The sequence below is a fragment of the Clupea harengus genome, unplaced genomic scaffold (assembly GCF_900700415.2).
Source record: "Clupea harengus unplaced genomic scaffold, Ch_v2.0.2, whole genome shotgun sequence".
Classification (NCBI taxonomy): Eukaryota; Metazoa; Chordata; class Actinopteri; order Clupeiformes; family Clupeidae; genus Clupea; species Clupea harengus.
The window spans coordinates 74,610-95,000 of NW_024879687.1; the positions used below are offsets into that span (position 1 = coordinate 74,610).

The following is a 20,391-nucleotide window of genomic DNA, read 5'->3' on the forward strand; positions in this document are numbered from 1 at the left end:
TTCCTTGATTCAGTTAGATTACACTGTCCAGACATGCAAACCATCTGCTATACATGTTGTTTTTAACCTATAGTATGGAAAATAAGAAGGTATCACTATGAATTATGCTATATTTAGTTTTATTTATGTTGTAAATTAATTCAATATTCATAAAGTGTGGAAAGTAGTGGAAGTAGGTGGGATGATCAACTTTTTAACGTGCCCAACAGTGGCGCGAATCTACCTTCTATAGCTTTGTTGGTGGAGTTAGGGTCCAACCCCCTGGATTAATGCACCAATCACTGTAGGAGAAAACTGGTTTTGATTACATATTCATGATTTTTCGCGCGCTTTGGCATCACGTGGACAATTCGCGCGAAAAGTTAGTTCATGCAGTAGAAGGACATCGGAACAGAAGTGCCAATAATTACGGGAAAGAATGGCGGTACGTATTTCTCAATTTAATGTTATTGGAATATATCAATTCTTGGTACTCAGTAACAGTTGTTGACACGTAAAATGTCTGCCAGTTTTTTACTGAATGTTCACACAGCCAAGTGACGGTTAAAGCATGCCGATTGTTAATCTTCCGAGCAGTTTTAATATATAGGTTAAAATGAATGATAGGTACGTTAATTGTAGTATTATCAATACCTCATCTTCCTTTCTCATGTAAAGCCTGTGTCATGTAAGTTGTATTAAGTCGGGCATTCAACTGATGCCGAGTTAAAGACGTCAAGTTTCGGTCGTCGATTGGGGCCGAGCAAAGCCTAAACTACAAAACTTAACTGACGAGAGTTACGGAATTTATGATCAGAATTAGGCTACGCCGTACATATATCCTGTGCTTCTCGACGTTTATGGCTTGAACTGACATTATCGATACAAAATGTTCAGTTTATCGTTAGCCATCATGGAAGATTTGGCTAGTGATGGTTAGCACGTTTCCTTTGTTTGGGTACTTAACGTCAGCCTAGTTGGCTAACTTGCTTCGTCAGTGTGAGGTTCGCTAGCTGACAGAGTAACGTCAACATAACACGTAACTCTAACTTTAACTCTTAACTTAAGTTTATTTAATTGACATCAAGTCGTAATGCATCAAGACGCGTATCAATAGGTATTTCACCTTACATCATGGAGGATTGCATATAGTTTGATGAACACCCTGCTCACTCGGCATTCCAATTTTGTTGTTGTATTGCCAGGATTCATCAGAGTCGTACCACATGGCTACAAGCCCCACTCGCGGGCTCACGTCCAGCCCGGGCAGGGACCTGCCTCCGTTTGAGGACGAGTCCGAGGGGATCCTGGGAGAGACATTGCCTGACGAGGAGGACGGGGATGGGGAGGAGCTGATTGGAGATGGGATGGAAAGGTAGGCAGTGAACTCTGACTTATTTAAAGTAACTTTATAGTGTGTCAGTTTGGATATGTTGACTCACTGATTTTCATTGAAAATGTTTTATGATTATGTCTGTCCTACTATCTCAACTTCCTACACTACACTTTAGCTATGTGTCAGTGTTAGACAGATGTGTAGAATTGAACACCCCTAGCTTCAAGAGTAGCACCATTTGATCATGACATGGATTTTGATGGATATTTGGAGTCAGTGTTTTGTAGTAATGTTTAGGGTGTGCCGCTAACTGACTGGCCTTTTTCGCCCAGGGACTACCGGGTGATCCCAGAGCTGGACCGCTACGAGGCGGAGGGGCTGGATGAGGATGAGGACCTGTCGGAGCTGTCCCCCGGGGCCCGAGCCTCTGCCGAGGAGGCGATGAGGCGCAGGGACCGGGAGCAGGGGGTCAGTGGCCGCATGAGGATGGACCTGCTCTACGGTGAGTGGCTCTACCTAAAGGACCCACTGCTCCTTGTACCACAACACAACATGTACAATAGTGTGTATAGAATGAAGTCTAGAGCTACAACAGTGTATTACTGTGACTAAATGATGCATGTAGATATTGGAGATTTTAAAATGGTATAAATGGAATAGAAATCATGAATGAATAAATGACATGAAGTAAAACTCAGTCCGGTACAGCAGTGTATTGATGTAAGTAAATGCAGAAGTTGGAGATCTTCTTGAGTTACATTTAGAATTGTATAGAAAAAGAAATGCGTGGTGTTGTATTAGTGACCCTTGTAGAATACTCACCACTTCCCTCTGACCTGGGTACGTATTGAATTGAGCATTGCAGATGTCATTTCTGGGCCTGTTACAGTCACTAAACATGGTCCTCATATCTCCTCACAGACAGTGAAGATGAGGATGATGAGCGCCCGGCGAGGAAGAGGCGCCTGGCCGAGAGGGCAGCGGAGGGTGCCGGGGAGGGAGAGGATGAGGAGATGATCGAGAGCATAGAGAACCTGGAGGACATGAAGGGTCACACGGTGCGTGAGTGGGTTTCCATGGCAGCGCCACGCCTGGAGATCTACCACCGCTTCAAGAACTTCCTGCGCACTCACGTCGACGAGCACGGACACAACGTCTTTAAGGAGAGGATCAGCGACATGTGCAAAGGTACATTCCTTTCTGAAACGTCTGGAAACTGGAAGAGTGTAGTCAAGGAGCCATTTGTTTGCAGCCAATTTTTTTTTAATGTTATTTGGCATATATTTATGGTATTTACCAGATGCATTTGTCCAAAGTGATTTGTATATTTTTAATTGTGAAATGTTATATTTTCACTATTGTATCTTTCTAACATTTATAGTGTTTGTAGTGATGACTCATTTATTCATCTCTGAACCATTGCAGAAAACAAGGAGAGTTTGCTGGTGAACTATGAGGACTTGGCGTCCCGAGAGCATGTGCTGGCCTACTTCCTGCCTGAGGCGCCCACAGAGATGCTGAAGATCTTTGACGAGGCGGCCAAGGAGGTGGTGCTGGCCATGTACCCCAAGTACGAGCGCATCGCCCACGAGATCCATGTGCGCATTGGCAACCTGCCTCTGGTGGAGGAGCTCCGCTCTCTCAGGTACTTGCACACCTGTGAGGTCCTGAAACGTCCCCTACACAGGCACATGAACACCTGGGACAGAACTTGGTGTAATGCGCCATCAAGGTGCAATGTGCACAGTGTGCCTGCCTTTGTCCCTATAGAGGTTATAACGCATATGTCCACAAGGGGGCGATGCTGATCACATTTGTACCTACATCAGGCATCATGCCGGTTGCTGCTACAGCGCCTCTTGCTGCAGAGCTTGGACAGCATCACGTGCCTTTGTTGCACTAAATGTTTTCTGGTGACGTGAGGCGTGAAATTGAGAAGGCGTGAAATTGTGAAGTCAAAGCATCTGTGTGGATGCACTCTGCCCAAACATGTGTATCTTATTTAGAATGACGAGCAGTGTATTGAGTGCATCACCTTCACAGCGTCCCCAGATATAATAATAATAATAATAATAATTCATTTTATTTGTAACGCACTCTTCATTCAGAAGAATCTCAGAGTGCCAGATATGAATGGTAGAGACTTGCATGAGTGTTCCCATATGAGTTTTGTAGGTTTGCATGGATCCATAAATCGGCTTAAATGGATAAGAGTCTCCAGAGTGAGTTTTACAGAACTGCCCTCTCATATGTCCACATTTCTCTTCCGTCCTCCTCTTCCTCTTCCGTCCTCCTCTTCCTCTTCCCTCTGCAGGCAGCTGCACCTGAACCAGCTGATCCGCACCAGCGGCGTGGTGACCTGCTGCACCGGTGTGCTGCCCCAGCTGGGCATGGTCAAGTACAACTGTAACAAATGTAACTTCGTCCTTGGGCCCTTCTTCCAGTCCCAGAACCAGGAGGTCAAGCCAGGCTCCTGCCCAGAGTGTCAGTCCCTCGGGCCCTTTGACATCAACATGGAGCAGGTCTGTTTGGGGTTATCAGCTCTTACAGAGGGTAGAGGATGTGAAATGATTCGCATTGCTTTTCATGAGGTTGTGGACAATTTTTCTATATTTTTTAGTGTATGGACGTTATTGGCAATATGCACAAGTGTGTATAAAAGCATATACTGCAATATCGATATTAGTTTGTATTTTCTGTGGTATATTTAATCCCTTTTTAATTTTTTTTTTTGAGTCTATTGAAAGTAAAGCAATGTCAGAGGTTAACTGAGTGTGTTTCTGCTCTGTAGACGGTGTACCAGAACTACCAGCGTATTACCATCCAGGAGAGTCCAGGGAAGGTGGCCGCAGGTCGTCTGCCTCGCTCCAAAGACGCCATCCTACTGTCTGACCTGGTAGACAGCTGCAGGCCTGGAGATGAGATCGTAAGTCTCACTGTTCACACACCCAGTGTAAATATGATGTCAGAGAAGAGGTTATGGTATGGTGCATGTAATATAAAACAGACATGCTTAAAAAGAAACGTCTGCCTTTTTTATAAGGCATGGTATTTACACTTCAAATACTGACCTTCACACAAAGATCAACACTAGTTGAATCGGTACATCAGTTGATGCTTTGACGTCTTTGACATTTTGAGTTGGTGTTTTCATCTTTTTTGGGACGATTCCCTCCGTGGCTCCCTGTTTGCTCAGCACTTTGTTGAGGATGGTGCGTTCAAGGTGCCTTTCTGTGTCTGTCTTGTCACAGGAGCTGACGGGGATCTACCACAACAACTACGACGGCTCCCTGAACATGGCAAACGGCTTCCCCGTGTTCGCCACCGTCATCATGGCCAACCACATCGCCTGCAAGGACGCGCGCCTCGCCGCGGCTGAGCTCACGGACGAGGACGTCAAGGCCATTGTGGCTCTGTCCAAGGACGAGCGCATCGGAGAGAGGGTGAGACTGCATTCAAATACACACTGCAGATCAGAAATGAAAGTATCCCCTCATAATGTAACTGAAGACTACCAGCATTTCTCAAGGGGCAGCGAGCAGCTCTGGAGATGGATTGAAAAGGGATGTGTGTACAGTTATTTTGCCATGGCCATTGTAAAGTGAGGGAGGGAGCGTTTAAAATAATAGCCTCTATTCATTTTCTGATTGTTATTGCACAACAATGCCTTTGGGCAGCGCACTCCAGTAAGGGCACGCCCCGATCTGAGTCTGGCTGGATGTCGATGTCTTTAAAGGAAGACTCTTGACCTTTTAAAATGTCCTGAAGGACAGGGCTTCCGAGGCCTTATGGTAGGTAGGATGGTATGCTTAGGTAGATGTAGATGGGGGCATGAAAAGGAGTGCTTGGAGTAGGACTGTTGCAAAGTGCTGTAAAAATGCAGAAATTGTACTGCCTCATCTCATTGCGTTTTTGTGTTTTTTTTTTGTGTTTTTTTTTTTTTTTTTAATCTCCTCCCATAGATCTTTGCCAGCATCGGCCCCTCTATATACGGACACGAGGACATTAAGAGAGGCCTCGCTCTGGCCCTGTTTGGAGGAGAGCCAAAGAATCCAGGTGGGCAGATTTAAAACACCACAGCCCCCCCCTTTTTTTTTCTCTCGCTCTCTCTATCCCTCTCTCTCTCTGTCTCCCCCTCTCTGGGTCCCTCTGCCATGCCTTAGGAAGCTGTCTCTGTTCCCATCCCTGTAAGACTAGGGGGGAGTTATTAATAGGTTCCCTTCACCTTCTGGGAACTGCCTCAGAGGCTGAAGGGCTTTGTGTGTGAGTCAGGGAAGGCAAGCTGCCTCGCTCAAGACCTTTTTTTTTGTTGTAAAAATCCGTTGTTCTACGTGCGTTTTAAAGATATTGTGGCAGATCTGGGGTAGCGTCTGCTCTTGGCTGTGGGTCCATACAAGGTCAGGGCCAGGAGCATTCCAGACCCGCCCGCTATCAAGGGGGAGAAGTCCGGCTGCATTTGACTGATGACAGACAGACCCATCTTGCCAACCTTTAAGCATTTCCCTGTATTTGTATATGTGCTCTCAGGTGGCAAACACAAGGTGCGTGGCGACATCAACGTCCTGCTGTGTGGAGACCCCGGCACAGCCAAGTCCCAGTTCCTGAAGTACGTGGAGAAGGTGTCCAGCCGAGCAATCTTCACCACCGGCCAGGGAGCCTCCGCTGTGGGTCTGACGGCCTACGTCCAGCGCCACCCGGTCACCCGGGAGTGGACCCTGGAGGCCGGGGCTCTGGTGCTGGCCGACCGAGGAGTGTGCCTGATCGACGAGTTTGACAAGGTGAGACGATCACTCTCAGACTGAGAAGGTTATGTCATCACAGAAATTGACAAAGTGGAGTAGTCACACTGGCATTGACGAGGTGAAATAGTCACACTGACATCATGGTTCACAGCACACACATGCGATTAAATCCCTCAGATGATGAATTAGACGTTCAGAAGCAGTATTAGTAGTAGAGCATGCATTTATATGGACTGATTTGAGTTAAAGCTGTGCTGAATGTAGCTATACTAGCATGGCTCTAAATTGGTATTTGTCATGTTGATTTTCAGGCTGTTACAGTGTACATCTCTAAAGCTTGCTTATAATGGGTGTGTGTGTGTTTGTTCAGATGAATGATCAGGACAGGACCAGTATCCATGAGGCAATGGAGCAGCAGAGTATCTCCATCTCCAAAGCCGGCATCGTCACATCTCTGCAGGCTCGCTGCACCATCATCGCTGCCTCCAACCCTATCGGTTAGTCCCCATCAGTCACAGCAGGCCCACATTAATACTTAAAATCATGTCTGTGCCTGTGAGATTAATGATGTATATTGAAAATGAATTAAGCCCAGGGATGAATTGGATTAGAACTGGTCCTTGGGGATATATTTTGTTGGGCTGGATTTGAAACCATTCTAGATGTCGTTTCAGGGATTTTTGTGACAATCACTAAACACAGTCTTGTACTTTTGACATCCTTGTTTCTGATTTAAACTTTTTTTCCCCTTCCCCTCTGCAGGTGGGCGGTATGACCCCTCTCTGACCTTCTCAGAGAACGTGGACCTCACAGAACCCATCATCTCCCGTTTTGACGTCCTGTGTGTTGTTAGAGACACGGTGGATCCAGTTCAGGTGAGACCGACATGTCAGCCAAGTCAAGTTTGCCCAGGGCTTGTCTTTGTTTCTCATGGTCATGTTGAGAGAGAAAGACAGAGAGGATTACGCCCTCCTCCTGCAACGCTGCAAGTCAAGTTCCACTCTGTTACACAGTCCGCCTGTTTTGCTATAAACACCTTAAAATATTTGGGCCTATGACCCCACGCGATCGGACCCAACAACACCACTGTTACCAGGGTGTAGTTGACTGGTGTGAACATGCTGGTTTGCTGTTTTATGACTACTTAAGCTTATTCCATTCTCTGTTAGGGACTATGAGCAGTGCTTTTGCTGAAAAGTGCTGCAGAAATAGGTCTTAATATTACTTAAATGATATATACGAGTAGTAATATTAGAGTATATATGACTCTGACTCTAGCCCATCCCCTCTGCTTCATTTTGCCTCAGGATGAGATGCTGGCGCGGTTTGTGGTGGGCTCTCACATAAAGCACCACCCCAGTAATAAAGATGGAGGAATGGCCAGCCTGGAGGAGATGGTGCTGCCCAACACCTCGGACGTGCCGCCCATCCCACAGGAGCTGCTCAGGAAGTACCTCCTCTACTCCAAGGAGCGCGTGCACCCCAAACTCAACCAGATGGACCAGGACAAGGTGGCCCGCATCTACAGCGAACTCCGCAAGGAGTCCATGGTATGGAGTCTCAACCCGCTTTTCCTTTTCAGTTTGATCTGTTCAGGAGTTCATCGTACCCATGGGTCCTTTCCCCTCTCTCCAATATTTAAGACTCTTGACAAAAGCTAAACCCAGTAAAATACTTTAGTTTAACATTTTATATATAAAGTTAAATATTTCACACATACTTACACTCGCATACATTGATGTTTCTAAGAAATGTATGTTCCTTTCCCCCTTTTATCCTTAATCCTTTATTTCAACACCCTCTTCCTCAGGCCACTGGTAGCATTCCCATCACAGTGCGTCACATCGAGTCAATGATCCGCATGGCGGAGGCCCACGCTCGCATGCACCTGCGCGACTACGTGCTGGAGGACGACGTGAACATGGCCATCCGCGTCATGCTGGAGAGCTTCATCGACACGCAGAAGTTCAGCATCATGAGGGGCATGCGAAAGGTGGGCCGCTGAGACGCGCGTCACTCTTGCGATGAACCACCAGGGGGACGGAAAACCTTAATTTGTGGACTGTTCTGCGTCAGGAAGTTACTTCATGGAACCTTTAGCATGTACATAAATCTGCAGTAATCAAGCAGGTCTCTTCCAGTGTGTTTTGAGGGGGTCAGGATAGTGTGTTAGTGTTCTGCCTGTATAGTGTAGTAAGTTACTTTAACTCTTCATTTCATGTACTTCCATAGTTTTATGTACCCTGCTTTCCCCACAGTTCCTTTGAGCCATTAGGGTATAGTTGGACAGGCATGAAGAACTGATTACTACTTAATGATGAAGAGATTTCTACATTGTGTTGAGCTTGTCTCATCTCCCTCTGTTGACAGACATTTGCGCGCTACCTGGCCTTCAAGCGGGACAACAACGAGCTGCTGCTCTTCGTCCTCAAGCAGCTGGTGGCTGAGCAGGTGGCGTATCAGCGCAACCGCTACGGAGCCCAGCAGGACACCATCGAGATCCCAGAGAAAGACCTGCTGGACAAAGTAAGTCTACGCCGAAAACCATGGGCGTCATTAGACCAGGGCATCTGGGGCTAAAGCCCTGGTTGTTCTATGAATAAGCCAGGCTCTCGAAACCCACAACATACAAACTTACTCAGATAGCCAGTTATTTAAGGTTAGTTTTGATCTTTTGGGCAAGGTAACCCCTGCACTTAAGCCCACAACATACAAAAGTATTCAGATGGCCAATTAATTAAGGTTGGCCCTGACCCTACCCTGCTGGACAAAGTAACCCCACACAAACCTACCCAGAAAGCCCTTTTAAAGTGTTCGATAGATAGATAGATGGATAGATAGATGGATACTTTATTAATCCCGAGGGACATTTTTCGCCATCAAAGTCAGTACCACACACATTGGCTGACGTGAATGTTGTCTTCATTGTTGTCTCCAGTGGTAAAGTGTAATGTCTAAGACAAGGGCTTTAGCCTTGACTAATCTTTGTGGATGATGGATCATCTAACTTCTGTTTTATTCTCTGACCCGGTTTAGGCCAGACAGATCAACATCCACAACATGTCGGCCTTTTACGACAGCGAGCTCTTCAGAGGCAACAAGTTCTCCCACGACACCAAGAAGAAGCTGATCGTTCAGCAGTTCTAAACGGCTACCCCCAGAGAGCTTTGGGATGTGTATATTTTGTATATCGCCACCTGCTGGTGTGAGAACGCTCTAGCACTGATATGGACAGAAACGCCTCATTAAAGAAGGCGAAGTTCTCATATACCCGTAATGATCATTCATCATGACTGGGGAGAAGAGGAGGTGTTTTTGAAGCCTTATGTACTTGTTTATGCAAATGTTGTGTTAATGAATTGATGTAAAAAAAAAAAATTTGTAAAGAAATAAAAAAAAACATTATATAAAAATACCTCGAGTGGAAATTGCATATAGATGCCTTCCATAAATATAGAAGCCGTTTGGCCAATTCCTGGTCAAATAATGAAATGACACCAAGCAGGCCTTTACTACTTTAGGAGCTGAGTGACAGAATTGGTCTGTAAAAGTGTGTATGGCACATAAGCAGCTCGTAATGTAACAGGACCTGGATAAATATTTTTTTATTCTGGGGACCCCCCTGGTTCCCTTGGGGGGGGGGGGGGGGTCTGTAGTTAACAAAACAAAAAATAAATGGTGACATTTTTTATTTCTAACTATTTGTTGTGTCAGAATGGTGTACTTTCTCTGTCCAACAGTTTTGGGAGGTCTCCAAACATATGCCAATAGGACTTCTTGACATCCCATAGATCTAGCCGTTCAAAATATTTATTTTCACAGTGGCAGGGCTTATAGTGAGGTCTAAAAAAGCCCTAACGGTTAATTCCATGTAAAAAAAAAAAAAAAAAGCTAATTAAATGTCATTAGCATGTGTCTGTAGATGATCAGAGAAAACCTTTGATTTGACCATGATTTACTAGCTGAGTCCTTAGCTGGTCACAACTACCAATCACTGTTACCTTTTCAGTCATTTGAGCACCGTGAGCCGTTTTTTGATATGAATGTAAAACATTCTGGAGCTTCTACTTTGGTGTTCTGACTCACCAGTTATAGTGGCCTGCCTATGTTGCAGTCGCGCAGCCCGTATCTAGGACCCTGAATCGTTTTCTAGTGCGTTGCAGTGTGCCGTCTGCAGACACTGCGCAAGGATTGAATTATACTCCAGACCTATTCTGTCACATCCTTGGCGTTTTAGAGAAGCCTTCGACCGTACTTGAGGGACATTGATGACGCGGTTTTTTCTTCCTAACCCAATTACTTATTATCACAAAATCGCACGTGTTTCAATTTTGAGCGAATACATTGCTGTGCATCTCTCTGTGGTGGTTCGATTCAACCATTAGGCAAGACAATTTCTACAGTTTAGATTCAAGCGCTTGGCACCGACACGCTGGTCACTGACTCAGGGCGCAAGTGAGATGCAGTATGCTAGCACTCTGCCAGTAATACCGCCATTCACAACACGCAGCGGTGTGTTCACTGAGCTGGTGGAAACCAAACAGTCATAAACGTGCCAGATATGAGTCTCTCTAGGGCACCACGCACTGTATCAGTAGCCGATAGTAACAGACGCCTCAAATTACCCCGATTTTGTCAGTAATTTGTGTAGTGACGTTCTACTGATTTTCAAAATATAATCCACTGAAAACATGTCGGCTGTTTACTTCACCAACAAGCTCTTGTTCGGTAAGTAGCTGTTTTGTCTTATTAATTACAGTTATTATTCTCTGTTTATTTCATGATGACAATTAAGTTATAGTGCTGATTTCGGACTCATTCGTCTATATACTACTGGTGGTTTGTGCATGAATAGGAGACCACCTGCATGGATCATTCAGTGTTTATTTGTTTTCCACTCTAGCCAATAGTCTTTGGTCTATAATATGTGTGTAGTGTCTGATACTGCAAATGTAGGCTAGTCTGCAAGTCATGTAAATGAGGTGAATCCGTTGTGAAGGGCTCATTCAGTAAGACCAAGCCTAAAACATGCTCCTTTTTATGCAGTTCGGAGAGATGTTTTGCATGCATGTCCTTAAATGGATCATTATCCTATTGACCAGTGTGATGCGTGGCAGCCTATGCTGAATATGTTTGACAGGGCTTTTCAATGAATCGTGCACAGCATGCGTACTTGGCCGGCCAGTGTACGTTTTCATGTAGCAGTGACGTGTTTATGTTTGTTTCTGTCAGATGCATTTTTCTCAAGAAGACGGGTCATTTGGCTGTCTTCAGTGCTCACATTTACTATTGTCACCCGCACAATACTATGGGTTAGGCTACTGCATCACTGTAGGCTATATTGCTATTTTTTTGGTATTATATTGTGATATATTTCTGGCGTTATGTTAATAACTTAAGTTTGTAGATTGTAGCAGGAAAAGAAAGCAACCAAAATACACAGGTTGTCTCATCATATACATCTTCCTTATGTTTTACTCCTAATCTTCATTTAATTGCATTTCTTAAAACGTGATATTTATACAGCACTTTAGACTTGAAGTGTTCATTAAGTGCACTGTCTCCTTTAACCCCTACAATTCAAGGGGTGCTTTACCTATAGGCTACATAAATCTCTTTCTGCACTCGAGAATGTTACAAATGACCACCAGACTCAGAAACGGATTTGGACCGTATCACAACTGACTTGGTTCTGGAGTCAGCTGCTGCCGAGGCATTGTCTAATTTTTTGCTGACCTACATCTGCAGTTGCGCAGAGCCCAGTCCAGGCGGAGATGCTACACAAAACGCCGCTTCTGCAGCGTTCTTCTAGCACCCCACCGGAGCGCAGGCTCGGCTTCCATGCGATGCAGATACCCATAAAGTCCTTCTAAGTAATGATGAGCTTTTGGACAATAACGTACCCTCCTTGTACATTAATTTGTCATTATTCGAAACGTGCTGCGCAACAGCGACGACAGACTAACTCATGTTAATGTGAAACCTTTTAGAATCAGCTTATTGTTGAGTTTTAAAGTACACATTGTGCATATTACGTGTGTACTGGACTGAGTTGTGCTGTGGGATTAGCCTGTGACATTTGATATGGAAATGAGGATTCGATGCCGGCCCTTTTGGTTTGTGCTTCTCCTCATCCTTCTTGGGATGGAGCCAGTTTACTAGAGAGGGTGCCTCCCCTCTTGCTTTCCCCCCATTTAGCTTAATTTGCACATAAAGGGAGGAAATCGTGTTGAGGTGTATTATTGGAGTTTTTTCTCATTTGGGGTAGGCTAACTGAGACTCCCTTTAGCTACGCCCATGCAGGGATTTGCATGCTAACTTCCAGCAGTCTCAATCCCCCTCAGCCTCTAGTCAACCTAACCACGTTTTACCACTCCACAGCACTCCGATTCTCCTGTGTGCTGCTACTGCAGGCCTGTGCTGCCTGCCAGCCACTGTAAATCTCCCCTCTGTACTCTTCTCTCACATCTCGCTGAGACTGAGCCTGTGCTGCAGAGCCAGCCAGGCACCTCAGGGCCCAGCCCAGCCCCCAGCCTAGCCCAGCCCCCAGGACCCAGCGGCCTGCAGCTGATCTGAAGAACTCTTCCTTTTTACCCTTTTCATTATTTCTTTAAATATTTTTCTGTTCCTTTATCTGCTCATTTGTAAAGCACTTTTAAATACCCATATGCATGAATTGTGCTATATAGATAAACTTAGCCTATATGCCTATAGCTTAGCCTTGCCTTGCCCTGTGAACAGCACCACACAGCTCTGTTCAGCTCAGGCCGAATCTCCATTCATCAGCCGGCCGCTGCTCTGTCTCGGGTGTGCTCCCACACAACACAGATCAATTTAAACAGGAGGTGACAGAGAGGTAGAGAATGATGGAGAGAAAAAAAAAAGAAGGAAACATATTTATCAGATCAATATGAGAGTTGTGTGTGTGATTACTATAGTTGTCCTGTATTCAGAGTCTGCAGTATTATGGTATTATCATTTGTTGTTGTTGTTGGCATTTTTCCTGGTTTAAAAGGATCCCGAGGTGGATAAAGGAGCCCGCTCTGGGTAAATGGTGTGTTTGGCTGTTTGAATCAGATAGCAAGTCTTGAATACCTTGTTTACCCCCTACTTACCATTGCGGTCAATGCTCTGTTGCATCGATAGAATTGTCTCGTCTGTTAATTAATCCTCTGATTGGATGAGGTTCTGGGATATTTTTAACAGGATCTTCCCCCCCTTGCATAGGTAATGTATTGGTCTGTCTGCACAGACTAAAGCCAATGCAGGGGGACATCTTGTCTGGCAGCTCGGAGTTCTCTTATGCAAGCAGGTGGAGTAGCAGTCGAGCTCTACGTCTTTAATGATAAGGAACTTGAGGCTATACAGAGCCATGGATTATATGGCTTGTTGGATTTAGCGGATTGCTGTTCTCTATTAGTTCCCATTCTAATACAGTCACAGTCTGTTTCGCTATCATATTTGGGAGAGAAAGTACATTCAGTTCTACCCACGAAATGGGTCTTTTTTTATATTTATTTTGGTTCAAAATGTTGTCATGATGTAGAATGAGTATTCATTTCAAGCGCATTTCATGTTGTTTACACTAGATTTTGTGCTTCAGGAGATTTTTGCATTGGCTTATTATCTGCTTGTTGCATTCATATATGCTACACTATGAATGATGAAATATTGTGCAAAACCAAGTCCATGACTCCCAGAAGCTTCAAAGCCTAATGAGGTCCCTAGAAAGAGCCAAATGAATGAACACCTCTCTTTTCTCTGCTCTACTCACAGAGCAGGCCACTCTAATCACACAACTCTAGTCACCGACTCTAATCACCAAACTCTAATCATCCAACTCTAATCACCCAATACTAATCACCCAATACTAATCACACAACTCTTGTCACCCAACTCTAGTCACTGAGTCTAATTATTCGACTCTAATCACACGACTCTAATCACTCGACCTGACCCTGATCTGGTGTGGATTTGGTTCTGATCTGGTGTGGAGAGCCAGAGGGTCAAAGGTCATAAGGTCTTCTCTTTAGTGTACACAAAACCCTGGTCCTACTCCCAGTCCTGATCACAAGAGCTGCTGAGTCTAACACCGGGGTTCTAAGTTCCTGCAGCACCAGCCCTCCCCCTACATGTAATCTATCTAACCCTGATCCAAGCACACTGCTCTTGATTAGCAAAGACAGGTATGTTCAGCTAATTAGGAGTGTCAGGTACTGTATATACACAAGAGATATAGAAAACCGAGCAGAGCAGTGAGGCCCAAGGAACAGGACTAAGACCCACTGCTCTAACAGATGTAGTTGCCCTGTGGTGTTTGATCTGCACTGCATCACTGCCCTACTCGTGGAGCCCCCCGATGTTGCGTATAGTCTATCTAGCTATCCCTGCACGACGCATACCTGGTTAAAGTCAGTGTGGCTAAAATGCTCTTGATGAGCATAGTCAGGTGTGTTCAGCTAACAAAGAGTGCCACTGAGGAGTTCAGTCAGGTGCGCAGACCAGGGGCAGGTCTGGTGTCTGATCTGCACTAGTCAGCTCCTTGTCCAGACCAGGCTCTGATGTTCTCTGGGACGTTGATGCAGAGCTGTGGAGTAATGAACAGCATTGAAAACCTCGTCTCTAATGGATCTGGCGGCTGATATGCACTGGACCCACCCCTGTCTCCTCACTCTGGGGGGGGGGGGGAGGAGGACACAGGAGATGGCAGGGGTCGACAGTGCATCCCTGCCTGGTTAGTGTGTCACTAGTGTGTCTCGTCTTGCAGGCTGTCTGTCTGGAGTTTGCCCTTGATGTCGGAACAGCCCTGAGCCTGTCAGCATGGGTGGGTTGCCGTGGCGAAGCAGGTCAGCCTGGCGGGAAGGGCTCACTCATGCAGGCATGTCCTCATGTCAACAGTGGTGAAAGTTATTTTCAGAACCACACTCAGGGATGCACTGTCGACCTGACAAGAATGCCGTCTGTACACTGTATGTAGAGGGACGATAAGGCATAGGTAGAACTGTTTAGGGCTATCCAGAATGTACTTTTCAGATCTTTCTACAACAACAGGATCTTCTCACACAGATGAATGAGGCGAATGTTTAAACTAATGCCTTTTTCTCCTTTCAGCTGCCTGGCATTTTGATGCAGTGAAACTGAGGCAGTCTCTTTAGGAATTTTCTTTCTTCAGCTGTTTTCGAATAAGGTGGAAGGTGGAGGTACCCATTAGGTTTACCGGCCTGCATTTACCTCACTGATTTGGCCATGAGGTTTAGGGTTAATGCATGACAGAGATACGGTGCATCATGATGGGGGAGATCGCCTTGTGGATCTTCTAATCCCCGAGTCTGATGACGCACTGGGCAGCGTACAGGTCATCCTGTATGGACAACACGGTCACCATGGAGGCCATACATTTTCCAAAAGGGAGCTATTGTTGGTGATGTTATGTTTTGCAATATCTACCAACCATGAATTACAAAGGAATTGTTCAGTTCAGTTCAGTTCAGTTCAGTTCAGTTCAGTTCAGTTCAGTTAGTTGCCCAGTGTATCATCACCTTTAGCCCCTTACTACCATGCTGATGCCCCCAGGGCACCCCATCCCCAGCCACCTCTTCAGTTAGTAAGACCTGAAATTAGTTGTGTCTAATAGCCATTATTTTCATAACAGAGCTGTTCAGACATTTATCAGTAATGTTAGTCAGTTGCATAACATCAGCCGTAGCCTTTCTACCCCCCCCCCCATAAGGGGGGCACAAACTGTGTTCCCCCAGCCCCTGCGCCAGGGATTTCCCCAGCAGGGAGAGTGATTGGGTTTTAGCGGAAGGCAGTTTAACGGCCAGCACAGGTCTGGCAGTAGCATCTTCATTGGCCTCATTGAGAGAACCCAGTGACTCAACAGAAACCTGCTGCCAAAGAGGAGTTGGCTGTTTGACTGTCTCTGTTTGAAGAAGCATCTCTATCTATGAGACAGAGAAGGCAGGAGATTTATGCATATGATATTTAAGTATGTAATGTTAACATGAATCTTTCTTGATTTTTAGAAAGAATTGAACTAATTTGTGTGTGGCGGCTGGAGATTATTCCAGACGGACCCCCTAATGTTTGGGGAAATTAAGCTGGTCTGATTCAGCCATCTGTGACTGAGACGGGGAGGGGGCGCAGACTAGGGGGGTCAGACGTCTTTGAGCAGGTTAGACTCATTGCCTGGTAGGAAGGGCTTATCCTACACCCATCTGTCTAAGCCATACTTCCTGCTGAAGCTCACCGTGAGCAGCTCTCTGACTAAGACTTCTACTGGGAATGTATGACCTTCCCAATTTCTCCATCTTAATTCTGATGTATTCTTTCTGTTTAAGAACGTGTGATGTAAAGGAGATGCTTGATAGAGGAGTAAAATAAGACATATGCAAGTTAAGAATGATCAGAAAGTTAAGAATCAGAACATTAGTTTTAATTCTCAAAAGCCCTGTGTCCCTTTTGAATGTTTGGTGTCCTGTCTGCCCCATTACTGTAACATGGACCTGGACCCATGGACCTCAGGTGCTCATTCCTGCTCCCACAATGCTTTACTGCAGTCAGTGACTCCTCTGTTATCCTCCTCTCTTCTCTATCTCTTCTTCTTTCTCACCCGTCTCCTCACTTCTTCCCTCTCTTTTGTATCTCTCTCCTCCTTTTTCTCTCTGTCTCCTAGGCTCTCTGCTCCTGCTGCTGCTGGTGCGATCAGGCAGCCTAAGGGAGACCTCCAGTCACCAACTCCTCCCTGACCTCCCCCACCCCTACCGCACCCTCTCCTCCTCCTCCTCCTCTTCTTATGCTGCGGCCTCCGTCACCCCTGATGACCAGGCTGACCTCCTACCGCTGGCCAACCGTGACCCTGACCCCCAGCACGTGCCCGGCTTCCTGGAGAGCTCACAAGAGTCGGGCTTCTACAGCGAGGACAGCGAGGAGAACAAGCCCTCCCCGGCATCTGTGCATCTGTGGGACACCAGAGAGGAAGACAACAACACCGGCCTGGACTCAGAGTCGCTCATAGGTGGGGATTTCAACGTTCAGTCTGTTTACTTGGTTCACTACATTAACTGTGTTTACTGTTTACACCTTTGGGTCCCCAAGCAACGGGGGTCCAGGTTCCTTAGAGAATACACAGTTTTCTGCCCTCATCAATCAAAAACATTTTCTACACACACACACACACATCGACATGTTCTTGGCACTCACACCTACTCCCAAGAACTACCTCCGATGAAAGGATGAGTCACCCTGGTTGATGATTCATGAGAGTTCATCAAGCACCATGCCATCATTGGCACGACAAAGTTCTCCCCAAGAGCCCTGCCTGAATGTCAAAGCACCAATTACAGACAGAAAAGAAGTGATTGAAGGGGCTCTCTGCCTATTAAACACTGTCTGCATTCATCTCAGGCTCGCCCCCCTGAAACAGATCTCCTTTTTCTCTGTCTGGTTCGGTGGCATTTTACAAATCAAATGCAATCCCAGAGGTCTCTTGAGGGCCCGTGGCTCTGCTATGGTATGGACAGGCACGGACACATTATTTAAATGCGGGTTGATAAGCAGTGCTGATCGTGGATAAGAAACTCAACGGGTTATGGAAATGGTTGTCCCCTAAAATGATTAAGCCGCTTATCTATAGAGCACCACAAGGAGAAAAGACATTAATGAAAAAGTTATAACATATAAGGCCAGGCGAAGGACAGATAGCCTTTGGTTCTAAGTTCTAGATCAGCGTGAGTTAGGCTGTCATGGTCATTCAGAACTATGACTGTCTGACGGTGAAATGTATCGCAATCATGATTGGCTAGTCATCTTGTTGGCACAGCATCTTCAAATGAATTCCTTCTTTATAGCAATAATTGACAACTTTTCCGACACTGCATGTTAATACACACATTTATGACATCGAGGTATGTTATTTATGAATGTGTGTGTGTGTGTGTGTGAGAGAGAGAAAAAGATGGAGAGATCTTCCTGTGAGAAGTGATAATTGTGATGTGTGAGTGGTGTGTAATGTGTGTGTATACAGCACTGTAATCACGGGAAGAGGGGACTCCATTTTGTCAGAGGGTTCTTGTGTCTGAAACAGCATTAGCCCAGGTGCTTCTGGTGAGACTGTCACCTGTTTGGCTCTCCACTGCCTGTCACTTTTTCTGCCTCTAACACGTTTGTTCTGACTGGACTTGCCAGCACTGTCTCTGCTAACACCAAGAAGAATCAATCCCTTTCAACATCCAAACCAAACTGTGGATGTTTGCAGACTACCCACTTGAAGACGCCCGTGTCCATCAATAGTTGCACAGCTGAGAAAAGCTCTTCTAAACCCTGAAATTAATAATAGTAATCATATCTTTGGAAAAACAATAGATTATTACATTGACAGTGAGCCAGACATATTTATGTTCATCTGGATAATTCTGATATTGGAGTACCAGGCATGTTTTTAGTGTTATCAGTACGCCTGAACAAGACCAAGATCAGCACAAACGGTGGAAACCTAGGTTATAATTATTATTGCAGTGCTTGCTAATTGGAGCTAATTGGAGAGTGGTTGCTCTGTGAAAACATTGGCACACTTTATTTTAGGAGTTTTAAACTTGTTTTGTTCTACCCAGATTAGGCGAAAAAGAGTATTAGAATGGACATGTCTACCCCTTGATTTAGTGGATAGAAATTCAACATCAGGAAACATAATTTGATTATTATCCTTAGTATTTTTTTTTTAATGTATTTGAACATACAATTACTAATTCTCTGGAGGGTTCTGTGTTGTGCTGATCTTGATGCTGTGCGGTGTGTGTTTGTGTGTTGCCCTTTCCGTGGGTTTCACACAGAAGGCGGCGATTAGCCTCACCCTGTTAATCAGGTGCAGGCTGACATCACTGGTTAGTTCATCAATTCCAGTCCTGACGTTCAGCCCTTGTGTAATCTAATCACAACACTGTGTGTGTGTGTGTGTGTGTTCGTGTCTGTGTGAGTGTGTGTGTGTGTGTGTCAGAGCAGGGCAGGGCAGCACATATCCCTGCAGTAATCACCAGAGTCTACTGGAGACCTCACCTAGACTGCAGTAGATGTTTGGACTGAGAAAGAGCAGTTTGTCTTGTTCTTTTGGCTGTATGTGATATCATATGGATTTGGAAAAAGTGATCAAGATGTGGGAATGCCAACCCTTCATCTTTAATTTAGTATATTGTTCATTATTGTTCAAGATTGTCATATTTCCTTCCTTGAAGGAGCCACATAGTGTATGTGTATGCCCCAAAGTGTATTACGGACAGTGTTCTAGTCATACTGGACCTGCTGTACTGTCTACATATTGTGTCCCATAAACGTGAGGCCATGAACATGCGTTGATAGTTTAAAAAAAAATACTTTTTCGTATGAGCCACCCAATGGCTTATGTCCCCAAGTTCATTATTATTATAGTATAGTATTATAGTGGTTCAACTATACTGGACCATCATATTGTGTCTTAAGACTATGAACGGTGTATGGATAGTTCTCTTTATTCATTTTTTTTCATTGCAACCACACATGAATTATGTCCCCAAGTTTATTACATGCACAGTATCTCAACCCCGCTGGACATCCATATTGGGCCTCAGAAACTGAACACCATGAACAGTTTTTTCACGAGGCCCACGCTGCTCCGCTCCCCTTCGCTCCTTGCTCTGTCATTAAGCGGTGGCGGACGGCAGTGCCAGACAGGCCCGTCTGGGGACACAGATGGCAGGGGCAGGTGGCCGAGGTGCCGGAGGCCGGGGTCAAGCGCTGGCCATATAGCAAGGCAACAACAGATCAGCCCAGAACGGTGCCCTTGGACCTGGAGCCGTGCCTGACTCAGGCACCAAGGCGCCAACAGAACCAGACTCTTTGACATCTTGTGGCAAGTTGAGGAGAGCCCACAGCAGGGGGGTCTTTTGTTACTAGCTGAACAGTGTGCTGCCATGGTTTAAATCAAGGGACTGGCACAAAAATAATGTTAGTTTGAGTTGGAGTGGGCTTCTCTTTACTACTTGCTGACAGTTTGCAGGATGTTTGCTGTTTGTTCACTGCGAAGTAAGACCTTTCTATTCAACAAGGCAAAACCCAAATATTGATAGACTTTGAAATCTAGGTTTGACTTTTTCATTACCCTTACTTTTATCTTTGACTTTGATCTTTGGCGTCTGCAGCGTCAACAGCTCTTATTATTTCTACATATCTTTTCTTTTTTTCTACCTATCCTTTCTTTCTTTCTTTCTCGCTCTTTCTCTCACCCACTGCAGTGCTTTAGCTGTTATGTTTTGACTGCAGTTGCAAAGGAAACGTTCTATTAGGACTGGTAGTGTGTGTGAG

At 45.4% G+C, this 20,391-nt stretch overlaps 2 protein-coding genes across 2 annotated transcripts in view; both read left to right on the forward strand.

Moving 5' to 3' along the window:
• The first annotated feature begins 323 nt into the window (after positions 1–323).
• Positions 324–9,472, forward strand: mcm2 (minichromosome maintenance complex component 2). Its single transcript, XM_042704613.1, has 16 exons — positions 324–424; positions 1,185–1,354; positions 1,648–1,817; positions 2,237–2,503; positions 2,741–2,960; positions 3,630–3,837; positions 4,107–4,241; positions 4,567–4,758; positions 5,278–5,371; positions 5,843–6,093; positions 6,428–6,554; positions 6,820–6,932; positions 7,365–7,607; positions 7,868–8,050; positions 8,428–8,583; positions 9,094–9,472. The coding sequence occupies exons 1-16, from the start codon at positions 419–421 to the stop codon at positions 9,202–9,204; spliced, it is 2,646 nt and encodes an 881-aa protein (XP_042560547.1). The 5' UTR covers positions 324–418; the 3' UTR covers positions 9,205–9,472.
• A 935-nt stretch (positions 9,473–10,407) lies between these two features.
• Positions 10,408–20,391, forward strand: part of LOC122129884 (podocalyxin-like protein 2) — a gene marked incomplete at its 3' end in the record, with an annotated part of 12,272 nt that continues 2,288 nt past the window's right edge. The window contains exons 1-2 of the mRNA XM_042704615.1: positions 10,408–10,785; positions 16,733–17,074. Coding sequence (XP_042560549.1) covers positions 10,749–10,785; positions 16,733–17,074 — 379 coding nt within the window. The remainder of the gene's footprint in view (positions 10,786–16,732; positions 17,075–20,391) is intronic.